The sequence below is a fragment of the Gymnodraco acuticeps genome, unplaced genomic scaffold (assembly GCF_902827175.1).
Source record: "Gymnodraco acuticeps unplaced genomic scaffold, fGymAcu1.1, whole genome shotgun sequence".
In the NCBI taxonomy this organism is placed as follows: Eukaryota; Metazoa; Chordata; class Actinopteri; order Perciformes; family Bathydraconidae; genus Gymnodraco; species Gymnodraco acuticeps.
The window spans coordinates 1,560,074-1,574,388 of record NW_022990346.1 but is presented as its reverse complement, the minus strand read 5'-3'; the positions used below and the strand labels follow the sequence as shown (position 1 = coordinate 1,574,388).

The 14,315-nt window shown below is 38.9% G+C and overlaps 2 protein-coding genes across 3 annotated transcripts in view; both read left to right on the top strand.

Annotated features, from left to right (window-relative positions):
• The window catches only part of LOC117551102 (sodium-coupled neutral amino acid transporter 3-like), a 34,037-nt gene extending 27,485 nt beyond the window's left edge, over positions 1-6,552 (top strand). For both annotated transcript variants that reach the window (XM_034223820.1, XM_034223819.1), the window contains 6 exons: positions 313-392; positions 842-942; positions 1,508-1,632; positions 1,741-1,885; positions 2,854-2,957; positions 3,582-6,552. In XM_034223820.1, coding sequence (XP_034079711.1) covers positions 313-392; positions 842-942; positions 1,508-1,632; positions 1,741-1,885; positions 2,854-2,957; positions 3,582-3,686 — 660 coding nt within the window. In that variant the 3' untranslated portion in view covers positions 3,687-6,552. The remainder of the gene's footprint in view (positions 1-312; positions 393-841; positions 943-1,507; positions 1,633-1,740; positions 1,886-2,853; positions 2,958-3,581) is intronic.
• A 1,106-nt stretch (positions 6,553-7,658) lies between these two features.
• Positions 7,659-14,315, top strand: part of LOC117551023 (guanine nucleotide-binding protein G(i) subunit alpha-2) — a 58,433-nt gene continuing 51,776 nt past the window's right edge. The window contains exon 1 of the mRNA XM_034223677.1: positions 7,659-8,407. Coding sequence (XP_034079568.1) covers positions 8,290-8,407 — 118 coding nt within the window. The 5' untranslated portion in view covers positions 7,659-8,289. The remainder of the gene's footprint in view (positions 8,408-14,315) is intronic.

Sequence of the window (14,315 nt, the reverse complement as noted above, 5' to 3'; positions counted from 1 at the left end):
ATTGTACTTTTCAGAGCATAAGCAAAAACGTATTGCTCCTATCAAGTCTTTATTAGCATCCCTTAAAGATGTGTGAGGCTTACTTAACCCGGGCTAGTGCGACCAATCCCAGCTGCTTAGCAGCTTACGAGTAAGGCATTCTTAAAAAGGCTAAACGCTGGTCCTCAGCCAGGCCCAAGTTAATCACAGGGAAACAATTAGCTCTCTGTGATGTGTCCGAGGGAGTAATGGGCTGTAAAGCGCGAGGTTGGTGGTAAGACGTCTGGGATGGTGCTGCTGTATCTATGGTGACCTGTTGGGGTTCATTTTCAGACGGCCTACACCATCCCCATCCTGGCATTCGCCTTTGTGTGCCACCCCGAGGTCCTGCCCATCTACACAGAGCTGCGCAAGTATGTTCTCATGATGGGAAACCCCTGATATATTTTGGACAAGAAATCAGTTGCATAACAAAGATGAAAGACACTGTTTCTGATTTGTCCTTGGCTGATCATATTCTAGTCACATGCACTGCTTTAACTTTGTTTTGAAATGTGTTGGCACTGCTTGTACAATGTAGCATGTTTTTTTAAACGTAATTTCAAATGTATCATCCTGCTTTGAAACGCTGTTGCTTGTTTTCCTAAGATTAAAAGGGATGTGTTATTGAGTAATTTTCCTGCATCTAATGTAGCCTGCAACTGAAGATGGTATTTTATTAGTAACTCGGCTAAATGCTTTCTATAAGGGCATATACAGTATTTTTTCTGTGAATGCGTGTTTGTGGGTTTGTGCGTGCGTGTGTGTGTGTTGGTTTATGTTTGCGTGTGTGACATCACATTGCAATATCTTCTGATTTCAGTCCCACCAAGAAAAAGATGCAGCATGTGGCCAACATCTCCATTGCAGTCATGTACTGCATGTACTTCCTCGCTGCTCTTTTTGGATACCTAACTTTCTATGGTGAGGCCTTGTCCTCCTCCAAATGCAGAATATCCTGTCTCTCTGTCTCTATCTGTCTTATACACATCCTCATTTGCTTCTGATTTTTATTTATTTATTCTTGCGATTTGCTTTCAAAAGAGGATAAAAGGATATTAGCACATTATTATAATATATATATATATATATATATATATATATAATATATATGATAAGATACAGTAAGTCCTTGCAGAACATTAGTCCTGAAGACTGAAAAGCATCATGATGCCTCTACCCCCTCTAGTGGTCATGTGGTAGATCTTAATGTAATCTGTTGCATAAGAAAATGCATCATGAAATAATGTAGGTTTTATTTGATATATAAGAATAGTAGTTTATTTTAACCTTTATTTTTGATGTGATTAAAGTCCAAGTTCTACATTGTTCTTATTGCTATACAGATTTAAACATACCAGTTAATATTCATATTATACTTACATACTTATATATCTTTATGAATTAATATGTATTCAGTACAAATGATGTTTTACCAGCTGGTCTTAGAAGAACCTATTCTATGTTCCTCCTCTCTGATCTCTTTCAGGTGAAGTGGAAGCAGAGCTGCTTCACACCTACAGTCGTATCGATCCGTATGACAGTTTGATTTTGTGCGTGCGTGTGGCTGTGCTCACGGCTGTCACACTCACTGTGCCCATTGTGCTATTTCCTGTAAGTACAGCTTCAGCGTTCACACTCACTTTTGGAAAAACCTTAAAGCAGTTATAAAAGTTAGTTTTTCCTCATCCAATGACAATTGCCTTTTTTTGTTTTCACAAGGTACGGAGAGCAATAAATCAAATGGCGTTTCCCAACAAAACCTTCAACTGGCCACGTCACATTGCCATTGCAGTTGTTCTGCTCACTTTCATCAATCTGCTGGTCATCTTTGCCCCCAACATCTTGGGCATCTTTGGGATCATCGGTAGGTTAGACGAACCCTGGGAGATGGGTGGTTTTGATGCATTAATACACAAACATTTAGAGAGACCAAGTTACTAGTAGAGGGTGCCCAGTGATCTCTAAAGATATATTATGGAACATTTCTGCATTAAAATATCTACAAATGACTAAACTATCCTATATATTTTTGTGAAGTTGTGTACTTACATTATCACAAATGTTTCTTACAAACCTAGAGAAGTTACTAATTTTAAACAAGATAACTGTTCAATTCAGTTGGTGGCCTCTAATGCCGTTGCGTTAGCATTCTGGTTGTCTGCCAGAAGCTGTCATACATCTACTTTCTATCCAGTTTTTAGTCACATTTTATAGTATATTTTTATTTATTTATGTTGATTTTAACTATATAGTCATGGGATGTCTGGATCTTTAGTTATGAGAGAAACAGGGGCGAGCAAAAGCAGCCAAAGAGCTTGGGAGAAACACTGATTTTAGAAGTGATTTATTCAGTGGTTCGACCAGTTTCACTAAGTGGGTTCTCATGTTTTTGATAAGAAACAATTCCATGCAGAAAATTAGACTCCCAGTAAAACTATCCTGAATGATGAACACTAGAGTAATCTTAATCGGAAGAAGGCTGACTGTATTGTCAAACTCACAGGAGCTGTTGTTTTGATTTAGAGACCCTATTGACAACATAGATCAGATTTACATTCTCCTTTATATTTCCACATAAATATCAAACCTCTTTCTGTATGTTCCAGAAACAGTCTGTTTTTAATGTTTTGCTCATAATTTCCAATTCAAAGAGCAGAATGCTTCCACAAGAGTTGCATGCAAATAAACACATTTCATTCCCCCTTCATACTAATTTCCATATCATCACAGTGCTGTTGGACTTGCAGCAGCAATTCATGAGAACTGAATGGACAGAGAATTGATTGAGAATGAGTTTCATGAATAATCTTGGGCTTTTTGTCGATTTTCCAGGTGCCACATCTGCCCCTTGTCTCATCTTCATATTCCCTGCTGTCTTCTACCTTCGTATCGTACCCAAAGAAGAGGAGCCAATGACCTCATTTCCCAAAGTCATGGTAAGCATGTCTTTAAAATGCCAGGAAATTAAGTTCAGTTGTATTTATTTTAGGGTTAGCTTCAGTATTCTGTAGATGCTATGTTTAAGATGCTCTGCAGTGAATGGGAACAAAATAGAGAACAGAAAGCTTTAACAGACATGTAATGTGCTGAATGATCAGAATCAGCTTTAGTGGCAAAGTATTTGTAAACATACAAGGAATTTAACAGTTTAGCATTAGTCTCAATGCATATACACAGAAATACACATATATTAAAAAAACATGTAACTATAACTGCTATTTACAGATATACAAAAAATGTATAGTATATTAAATAACGGAAAATGCCATTTATTTATATAATTTAGGCCTATAAGACAGTATATAGTACAACATGCTTACAGTTGTAATGATATTTATATGTTAAACACCATATATCTATTTCTATTTAATAATGTACGATTTTATTCAAATGCTTACACATACAGTATGTCTGTTTGAAGCTACACAGGTATTCGATGGTTTACTATGGACGTCACTGTAAATATTGTTATATTAGGAAAAGGATGCATCCGGAGTACTTAATGATCTCTCCATCCTGTTGTCACTATCTTTAACTCAATCCCTCTTCCTCTCTTCTAGGCCGTCTGTTTTGCTACGATAGGCGTCCTGTTTATGATCATGAGCCTGAGCTTTATCATCATGGATTGGACATCTGGCTCCAGCAATGCCAGCAGTGGTCACTAGGCACCACTCTCCATGTTTTTCTTTCAGGTTCTATATTGTTGATTTAGATCTATGTTGTAATGTTACAGTTTTTACTTTGAATGATGTTCAACGTTGAAGATGCCCTATCTCCTCCATTAGAGAATTTCGGCCACAGAGAAGGAGTCTAGAGTTCAGGAAGGCTCTCAATTTCTCCACAAAAGCTCTCACCCTAATGACATTACACTGTACTGTACATCCTGCCAAACAGTGACTGCCGATCCACTCCAGTATACTTTCCTGGAAAGTTGATAATAGGTTGTTGACATTTGGAGGCTGTGCCTTGATAGGTAGATGTAAGAGAATATAAGGCAACACTTTACAAAGCTGCTGTCTTTATATGCCTTCCCCTGTGATGTTGGTTGTGAGCATATGCCGCCTTTTTACCAACTCTGTGTTGTCCCTAACATGATCTCTGATCTGAAAACTGCTATTCAACACATAATACACAACCTGAGGCCCCTCATTTTAACTGTAGATTGACAAAAATCTATTGAATGATAGACAATTATTTTATGATGTTTAATTATCTATGATGTCTATAATTATTATTAAGTTATTTCAACATCTACATATTTGCCACACTGCAACTGCAGAGAAAAGTGAACATTTATTTCACAGATTGGTGAATACTTTTCTTGCAGAGAAAATTCTTAACACTAGCTGCTTAGCTTAGCATAAATACTGGAAAGTGTTGAGCTGCTTCTTTTAAGTGTGCAGCCTTTAGCTTACTTCACTAAGTTGTGCTGCTGGTGGTTATTTTAAGGTTTGGAGGTGTTATCATTACCACCTCTGACAGAGCAGGGTGTACAACCACTGAAAGTATGTGGTATATAGCACATTTATTCTAACATTCCTACACAATATGATCAAGATGTATATTTTCTTATTATTATAAAGCACTTGATGAAAACCTCAGATGATGCAGTATGGACTGATAATCCTCAGCTAGGTCTTTCTGAGGCGATCAATATGAGAGAGGCAGGTTTCAGGTTATGGCCGTTGTTTAATGGTTCTTGGCTCTCTAGATCATTACATAAAACACTGCCTAGATGTACACAGTTTTCTCCAAGTATTACTGTGTAAATTAAAGTGATAAAATGGTACTAAAAACCTTATCAGGTGGATTGTATAAGTGATATATGAGAAGAAGAGAAATTACCGCTCAGTGTTCTTAATGATCGAGAAGGGAGCATTTTTACCTGTATGATGAACATGTACTGGAAGTGATCAGAGATAACAAAATAAAAATAGGGTCACTTAATTAAGTCGTTAGCAACAGTTTGGTGCCCGCAAATATGTTGGTGTCTAGCTCAAGCTTGATCCCCAACACAAATGACACAGACATGGGACTTCTGTCTCTTTAACAATCTTGAAAAGTTGTTGGTTAGCAAAAGCACTTTCCATTTGATAAGCACAACTTCTTGTAGCCATTAACAAGTTGAACAAAGCAAATGTGAGGAATTCACATATTAGTCAGATGTGATTTAAGGGCATGTATCTTTTGTAAACCGAAATCTTTGGTGAAGTAATCAATCTAATGTAGATTACGAGAAAATTAGCAAATGTTTTGATGGTTTAATATGGATGTCTTCTCAAACATTACTTGAAATAACATTAAGGTTAGTGCACCTGTGAGCCCCTGCCATCATGATGTTCCCCCTTTGGTCCTTCTGTAGATACAAATAATGAATTGGATGTACTGTTGGAGGTGTTCAAGTGTCCGTGTTGTTAATAAAAGAAAACATGGCTCCAATGTAATTGAACTATAGTACCTACGTATATGCATTAGTGTTGTTAAACCTGGACCTATACTCTAATCAGAAGTATAATTCAAGTGTTTGTCTCCCTCTATTGATAGTTTCGCTGTTGTTTTAAACTTTATGTTTAATGTTTATTCCATTGAATCTGACCAGTGATGAAATGCAAACCTGTCAAATTAATGATTTAATGTTTTTTTCTTAATATATAAATCATTTATAGTCAGTGGCGTATGATCAGTGGTATAGTTTGGGTCGTTCCGAATTCCTTGCTGCTTCTTGGCAGACAGAAACCTACTAACTCGGATTTGATAGTGAGTTGGTTTACTTGTCTGAATATCAATATATTTTAATAATAAACTCCGTTACACCAGAGTACAGTGAGTGCTGAAAGGCTATGTGAGTATTGTCCGGTCAATTTGCTACACAACAAACTTTTTTTAATCCCTCGTTTACCATTGCATCTAGATATTGTCTTTATGTATTTGTATGCGGAGTGAATCGTGTAAATCAGCCACTGGGGCATAACATATTGTGTGGTGTTGTTTAACCAATGCAATACTTATATTTATCCCCAACTTCCTGTTCCTAATTTGACCTTTGTGAGTTTTTCAATGATGCAAACATAAACACCCTTCTCAACCTCACAAGACACACACACAAATGAAATTAACTTCAGGCAGCACAGTTAGGGGATACACTGTGTTGGTGGCTGATATAAGATGATCTCTGAGGACATCTATGTAGATGTCAGTGTTATAAGTCTCCATCTTTGTGTGATTTATTGAAATGTGTATGATTGAAAAGTAACATAATAAGTATTGACATTGGCCAGCATTTATAAATAATGTATATACAGTAAATGTATACCCTTTATATTCTATATGCATATCTAGTTTGTACAATGTAAATAGCAATTACAGTTTTAGTCCAATTAAAATGTTAAATGTAATCATTTTCAAAGTGCTTTTAAACCTTTTTGTCCTTGGATTCATGTCGATTTTCTTGTATCTCTATATATTTTAATATGTTGCTGGCAGTTGTTGTACTGTAAACAATGTTGCAATAAAGATAATGAGGTAACAAAACTTTGATCTCTCATCTTCTGTCAGATGTGACGAACCAGAAACAGGAGATTATTGTCTGACTGTTCTTTAAATTTGAAACAAATTGGTAATTCAACAACTTTTCAGCCCCCTTGTCGAGATGACTGATATTAGTGAGACAATTGGATATTTTAGCATTAGATTTGAGTATGCAATAAATTGAGTATTCAATGCAATAATACCATCGTCTGTCTTTGGCATAAATATGCACATAATTGGATTTTAATAAGACTGTGGTAGATAAATTGTGTAATAAAAGTGTCCAGTCCACTAGGTGACACTATGGAGCTGTTGTAGGCATCAGCTGTGGCGTTATGACCATCAAGCAATGTAACAATGTGGGTTTTTATTACTTTAAAAAAAAAAAAGAACAGATGCTTAAACTATTACATATATTTTAAGTATGATATCTTTATAAGTGTCAGTTGTACCTTTATACAGTCAGAAGTATATTTTTTAACCCAACTAAAGTTACTCAAAGGCTTCAGTTAAATAACTCTTCAGGATAGGATATTTTTAAAGTTCAAACATTGAAATAGACAAATAGTTTTGTGAAATATATGAAGTACTATTATAGATTCAACAATAGGCTATTTATATTGGTATTTGGTAGTAGTTGAAATGGCTCTGTCTTGCTGCTACTACTGGGTCTACAACATTATACTTAGATTGCATTCGTAATATCAACAACTCTTCCTTTAGTTAATTCAACAACATAGCAGATCATGGTTTGTAGCTACTAGTCCTACTTTCTACTTTGATACAAAAAGACAAACTTCTGTATTTTCCTATTGCTGTATTGAAAAAAGAACAGTAGGCTAACCTAGGTTGAGAAAGTGTGGCGTACTGGTTAATAGAGCAAGCTGTTCCCCAATGTGTAGGCTTTAAAAAACAAAAAACACCTGTTATCTCTTCTTTTGGGAATCACATAAACCCTTGACGCTTGGGGCACTGAAGGCTTTTTCTAATAGGCCTACCTTTTGATGAAAACAGTGGCGCGCCGCCTTTGACTACATTTCCCATGATGCAATGGGAGTGGGCGTTTCTTCCTGGTGAAGGTTGGCCCTGCTGCTGCTGAGCTGGGAGGTGACGGGCTGTCTCTCTGTTAGAAGTCGGACAGAGGGGAACTTCACGGCGGCTACGGGTGTGGCTTCAAACGTGATAAATCTCAACGCGGGGGAAGAATGCTTAACGGCACTAGGGATTAAAGCAAAACAACATACAGAGCAGTGAAGATAAATATTATCTGAAAAGTGTGTGGTGTCTGTGCGGTATCCTCACTGGCAGCAGGAATCCGTGTGTGCTCGGGTTTTCAACAGCTGGAATACTTTTTATTTTTGCTCAACTCCTGTTTTCGTGTGTTTTAACCTGCTCTCTTGTTTGACTGTACGAACTACCATTTTACCTAAAAGTGGAACGTTAGAAAAAAGTTCCTTGAGTCGCTGGACAACTTCTCAACTCTGACAAGAAACCACAAATGCTGGTGAAGTGACTGAACAACCAAGTGTGTTTTTGGGAATTGTTAGAAATCCAAGTTCACATTGCAGGAGGAAATCTATGTTTCTAGAGACCTGTCGCCTCTCACCAAAAAGAGAAGTCGCCTTACCCAACTTCAGCCCTTGTTTTTTAAAATAAGGGTTTTTCGGACTCAGCCGATACATTATTTCTCAGGTGATATTTCCCCACTAAGCAGCAGTCCTGAAGCGCGCACTAGGAACCATGGGTTGTACGGTTAGTCAGGAAGATAAAGCCGCGGCCGAGAGGTCTAAAATGATTGATAAAAACCTCAGAGACGATGGGGAGAAGGCGGCGAGAGAAGTGAAACTGCTGCTGCTGGGTGAGTACTGTGTCACAACACTTGTACTGTCTTGCAAAAGTGCCTCATTAATGGCCACAGATAAATTGTGCAATAGCATGGAACACTTGACCATTTGTACACACATGACACAGGAGAATAACAGACACATAACAGACACAAAGCCCACGAGTAAGTTACTTGTTTAGCTTTTAATAGTCACATTTCCCCTTTTTAAAGTGTGGCATTCATTCATATCATTCACACTGTTGAAGTATTTTTACAGCTACACCAGAACTCTATTGGTTAGAGTTGAGTGTAAACCCTCTGGAGACACACATGAGGCAATGTTGAGTGAAAGGTTGAGTGTCTGATTTCTTTTGACAAGGTAGCCAAATAGGCAGTCTTATATTTGCAGAGGTTTCCTCCCACCAGGACTGAACTGAGGGGTCAGACAAGCCAAGGTCTGGTTGATAATGAGTGGGCGGCTGCTGTTTGGACTGAGGGTCAACAGCCCTGACTGTTCCCAGCACTCACACACGTATAAACAACTGATTCATAGTAGTGCTTGGTAGCAAAGAGAGAATGAGGCTTTCCCAGGCTTTTAATAGTCTCCCTGCTTCCTTTGACTTCTAGCTTACTGGACACATTGCTTTGTTCTGCTTTGATATTGAAGACACTGACATCTTGTTTTACTTCCAACCAGCCTTATCATTTGACCCTAAATGAATGTCAATATTATCCTGCTAATCCTTAAAATATGCTCTAAATGTCAAATGGAATCAAACTTACTAGAATCATTTTAATCATACAGTCTCGACTAAGGTATCAATACATCATAATGTTCCCATGCATAAATGTTCTTTCTTGCATGATCATTCTTGTCTAGTTTTTTTGATCAGGCTTTATATTGTGAGTCCTTAAATAGCTATTTTTCATCCGTGATAAAATTCTACATCTCATCACTTTTCCAATACCTATTCTTTTTTTTTTTCAAGCAAGTATCCTCTAAGAAAGAAAACCTTACTAGATATGCAGCTCAGACAAGCACAACAAATTGGCTGCTTCAACAATAATTTGTATGATGAAAAGTTCAAATCAGTAAATTCAAGCATCGATGACGTGTTTATATCGTGTTTATCGATGACATTTCATTTCTATTGATTCACATTCCAGAAGCTACTCCTGTTATTGCCTCAAGATAGTCAATGCAATTTTGAGTCAGCCACTCATAGAACTGTATTGAAAACGCCATGCTGAACATATGCTCTGGTTAATATTGATCCTGTGTGCAGAGAAATATGGGTCAACTTGCATCATATTTGAAAATAACTATTTCATATTTTCATTCTACACCACGCTCAAGCATACTATAGCTTGCATAAATCAGAAATAGTTTGGAGGCATTTTTGTAACAGGTTGGCGGTCACACAACATTGATTTGTCTTCCTCTTCCTGACAGAAAACAGTACATTCTGTAAATTGATAGAGACCGCATACTGTGTTTCTCTCGCTTGGGTCATTAAAGAGATGTCTGGCCGTTAACTTGTGCCACTGGTTAGAAGTCTAATTACATACTCTGCTGTACAGCAGGTTTGATATCAGCAATTATTACCATCCAGAGCAGTGTGTGGGGGAATTATAGGAGAGGTCTGAATCTGAACCCTGGGTTTGTGAATGTATGGACAAAAGACTTTTCCCCTTCACTTGTGCATTTGGAAAAAATCTTGTCACGGTGTGCAAAGACTATTGGATATAAACCTGCAATATCTTTTGTAGGATTTCCAGTCTCTGAAAAGTGAACTTTAAGTTCTAGATCTGGAAAGGGTAAATGCAGTTGTGCATTAATAATACCTTCAAGATTTAAGGTGTATTTTGTCAGTTAGAATAATGCTCCGTTACAGTGTCTCCATGTTGTGTTTTTTAGTTGTAGCTGAAATCATATAATCTATTAAGTATGTGTGATGGAGGTGTGACATCCTTCCAGAGGTGCAACATCACACCTCCAGGTACGCTTTTCAGCACCCCCATCTGTTGCCATGGAATCTGTTGGAACAGCTGTGAAAAGAATGCCTGCCTCCTTCACCAGTAAACAGTCTGTGCTGTCAATGTCCCTCTCAGAGCAAACTCGCGGGACTCTTAATGTGAGCTGTTATTGGGTTTAATGTTGAATGATTCCTCGTTTCTACCACAATGATGAATCTCTCTTTGAATCAATTCTGAATTACAGAGGGAAACCACAGAATGTATAATACAAATCTTAACTTCCCCATTTATATTTCATACAGTGTCATGCAATAAGGAGTTTCCATTATTAATACTTTCCTGTTGCCTGCCTGACTAAAAGAAGGCTGTGTTAGATTGTTTTGCTGTCCCCAGAGAAAGCCATTAGTTAATGTAGCAGCGAGGACTTCATACCATTGAGGCTTAAGTTTTCATTAACAGGAAGCACTCATTCACAGGCTTCCCTGTTGATTCTGATCTTTGATCGACATGTAATCCTCCTCCACGTTCACAACAAAGATTTCTCTGCTCACTTTAGTTGATTCACTCTATCCTTTGGCTTACTAACCTTTTTTTCCAGCTCAACACAAATGAAAATGTATTTTGGCTGCATGCCACGCTTAAACTGTGAGAACTGCAGTCTAGTAGTAGGACACATTTCTGCATGAGGCGCACACACACACACACACACACACACACACACACACACACACACACACACACACACACACACACACACACACACACACTGTTAATTGTGCATAAACACACTGGCTTAGATTAGCGTCTTGATAGGCTATACTGTTATGTAATGTGCTGGCTCGACAGCCTCCTTTTATTGTAACAATATACAGACTTATGGACGTCGTACTAAAAACGTCTTTGTTATGTGTGAACATTAAAGAGGCGTGAAGCACGTGTGAAAACTCCCTTTTCCCCGCACAGCTGTCAGCTCGACAGGGTAGAGTTGATAAATGAATACAAAATAAAAAGGGGGCTGCGGTGAAAAAATGCTGATCTTGGAAGGAAAACAACTCGGTCTATTTTAGGTCTTAAAAAATAACTGATATGGCAGCGCTGTTTTCCCTTTCCATCGGGGATAGTGGACGTGTTGTTAAATGACATGATATAAGGCATGCTCTGCAGTACACATTATACAGTCAGTTTACGGTTGGTGCTTCCATGTGTAATTGACTTGGATTCCATTACATAGCGCCAGTGGTCACTGCAGTGAGGCTGCCATGTAACAATGTAAGGCTGACGTACTGTTCAGCCTGCAGCTGGTTTTATTCCTGATCAAAGCATTAAACGGTTAACCTAAATGAAAGCGGAAGCCACTTTGCATTTCTCATGCCACGGGATGGTGAATTTGTAGTTAATGTTTTCAGGCTAGGAATATATTAACTGTGTGTGGAGAGGGGATGCAAAGAGAAATCTTGTATAACTAACACGGCAACCATGTCTTTACACAAGGTTGTCATTATTATAAACCAGCATTAAAATGTTTTAACCACAGACAAAAGGAAAGAACACATGATGTGAAACCAGTCGTTTTCTCTTCCTCTTTTTAAATGTGCTCTCTGCAGTGTGCGTGAGGATGCTCGCTCGATAATCTGCATACTTTGCTAAAGCCTTGGTCAGGAAGTCGGGAAATAGCCTCACAGTGAACACTGAAGCAGATATTGGATGACGTGAGCTCCAATGAAAAAATGAGGCTAGATAGGCTACACTTAATCGCCTGGACTTGCTCTTTCTTCGATTTCTTTCAGGCAAAAGTGTGGAAGGTTCACCCTTCAGACCACTGAATCAACACTAGCACATAACGGGACATCCCTGCATGACATCCATTTGTTTTTATATTACAGCTGATCAACCCACCTACAATGAGTAGGTATATCCGCTGTGGAAAATAAAAAACTATAAAAGCACCTGGTACAAAAAGTGAGTCAAGTCGAACCAATGCCAGTCAGTGAAAATGCGGTTTAACCTAGTGGCTATTATGATTTCCAATGTTTTCTTAGCTCAAAAACAACGAAACCTATCAAACCTATCAAGGATAATCAAGTTATACTGTACGCTGTTCAAAACAACAACCCCAGAGTCTATCAGTAACGGTACAAACGGTCTTTTATTTCCTCGTTGCAATAGAGAGCCACAACCAAACACTTCAGGGTGACATTTAAGCTCATGTAATTCTAATAGGTCGTAACCACTGTCACACATCTTCACAGTTCACAGTTTCCTCCTGTGGGTTCCAGCAGACCAAACTGTTACGTTCAGTTCTCTTAACAGCTTTGATCAGGTAACTTTCTGGAAGCTCAGCGATGCAGACACAGTATTGATCACAAAGAGAGGGCGTCTATCGACTAGCCCGGGCACTGCTCGATTTGTGAAAGCCATCAATGTGAGCACGGTTGAGCTGGGAAACCTGAGCTATTGGTTAGAGAGGCAGGGAGATCAGGACTCTCTGAACTGAGCCTGTTATTTTATCTTCACCTCTTGGTGATTATAGTGTTTGACTGTTCTGCAAAACTCTATAAAGCTGCTTCCAAATTCCTTCTCCATTTTCACCTCCACACGAGTGTGATCAGAAACAATCCCAAGAAGTCAAACATAACAGGGCCATATTTATCCAAGAAGCATCAACAGCACATTTAGTCTCCAGTGCAGGCACATATTTACTGTAGACAGTTGTGTTTGATGACAACACAAGGTGACATATTCTCCTGCTGGTCAGCCCATGTGGTCAGCGCTGCATAGACACTGGGTTCCTCCCTCTTATTAAAGTCAGTGTCTGAGATTCAGTGGGTGTCGGGTGTAATTACAGTTGGCTGATTATAGGGACCTTGGTTTCTGTCAGACTGACCTGTTCCGCAGCTCCATGTCTCCGAGTGCCTTCTCCGGAACACTTCCACTGCTCCCCAACAAATCTCCTCTGAAACTCAGCTTGCTTTGTTACTGACGTCTACAATGAGCACTTTTGGCAGATATGTGCCGATTCTGTGAGATGTATCATATGAGCTGCTGCCCTATTTTTTTTGGGTGACCGTGTTTACTCAACAGTCTGCACCACAGTGCTGCCCAATTAGCTGTATGACGCACTGGATAGCAGATCTGTGTGTGTGTGTGTGTGTGTGTGTGAAGGGGCAGAATATCCTGCAATTACAGGGAGCGCTAAGATAAAGCCAGCTCCTACAGACTGTGTGTCTCAGTGCGAGTCCACAGGGACAGCGCTTTACCATCCTCTCTCCTCAGGAAATACTCATAGCTTAGAAGATCCTCCACGGCTGCCTCAAATATAGACCACGGCTGTATACCTACATTATTCCTGCTGCTTGAATATTTTAGTGAGGAAAGGGGGTTTGTGATTGTCTGTGCCTTTCTGTTATTGCGCACAGCATCCAGAGTTCACCTTGATCACCACAGGGTGTGAAGATATTTGACACAGGACCAGATCACAAGCATTATTCTCTGTGCAAGGACTTAACCTCCGATGATGTGTGTAGGAGGAGGAAGTAGATACTGCAGACAGCACTTCACACGGGAACGGTTGCAAAATGCAAAGCTCTATTATTGAGAGCCTTGGATATAGGCAGATACAGAAGCAGCTTTCAAATAACGTGTTGTTTTGATATCTTTCTTTAAAGGGTCAGTTCAACCAAGTCTCAGAAAGCAGTTATTCACGGGGGTATCCAGACGTGCAGATATCATTTCATTTGATTAAACTGCTTTCAGGTATTCTCCACCACTTCTACTTCCAGCCAAGTACAATGAATGCATCCTTAAAGCTTCTCAAAATACTAAAATATCATTTGTTTGCCAGAGTTTCTAACGATACGCCTAATTCTGCTCATGTTGGTTAACCGGCTATTTTCTCCCAAAGATCAAAAAGGCTGGAAACGATTGAGTGTAGACAAGGGCGTGAAGAGAAGAGATCTGCAGATGA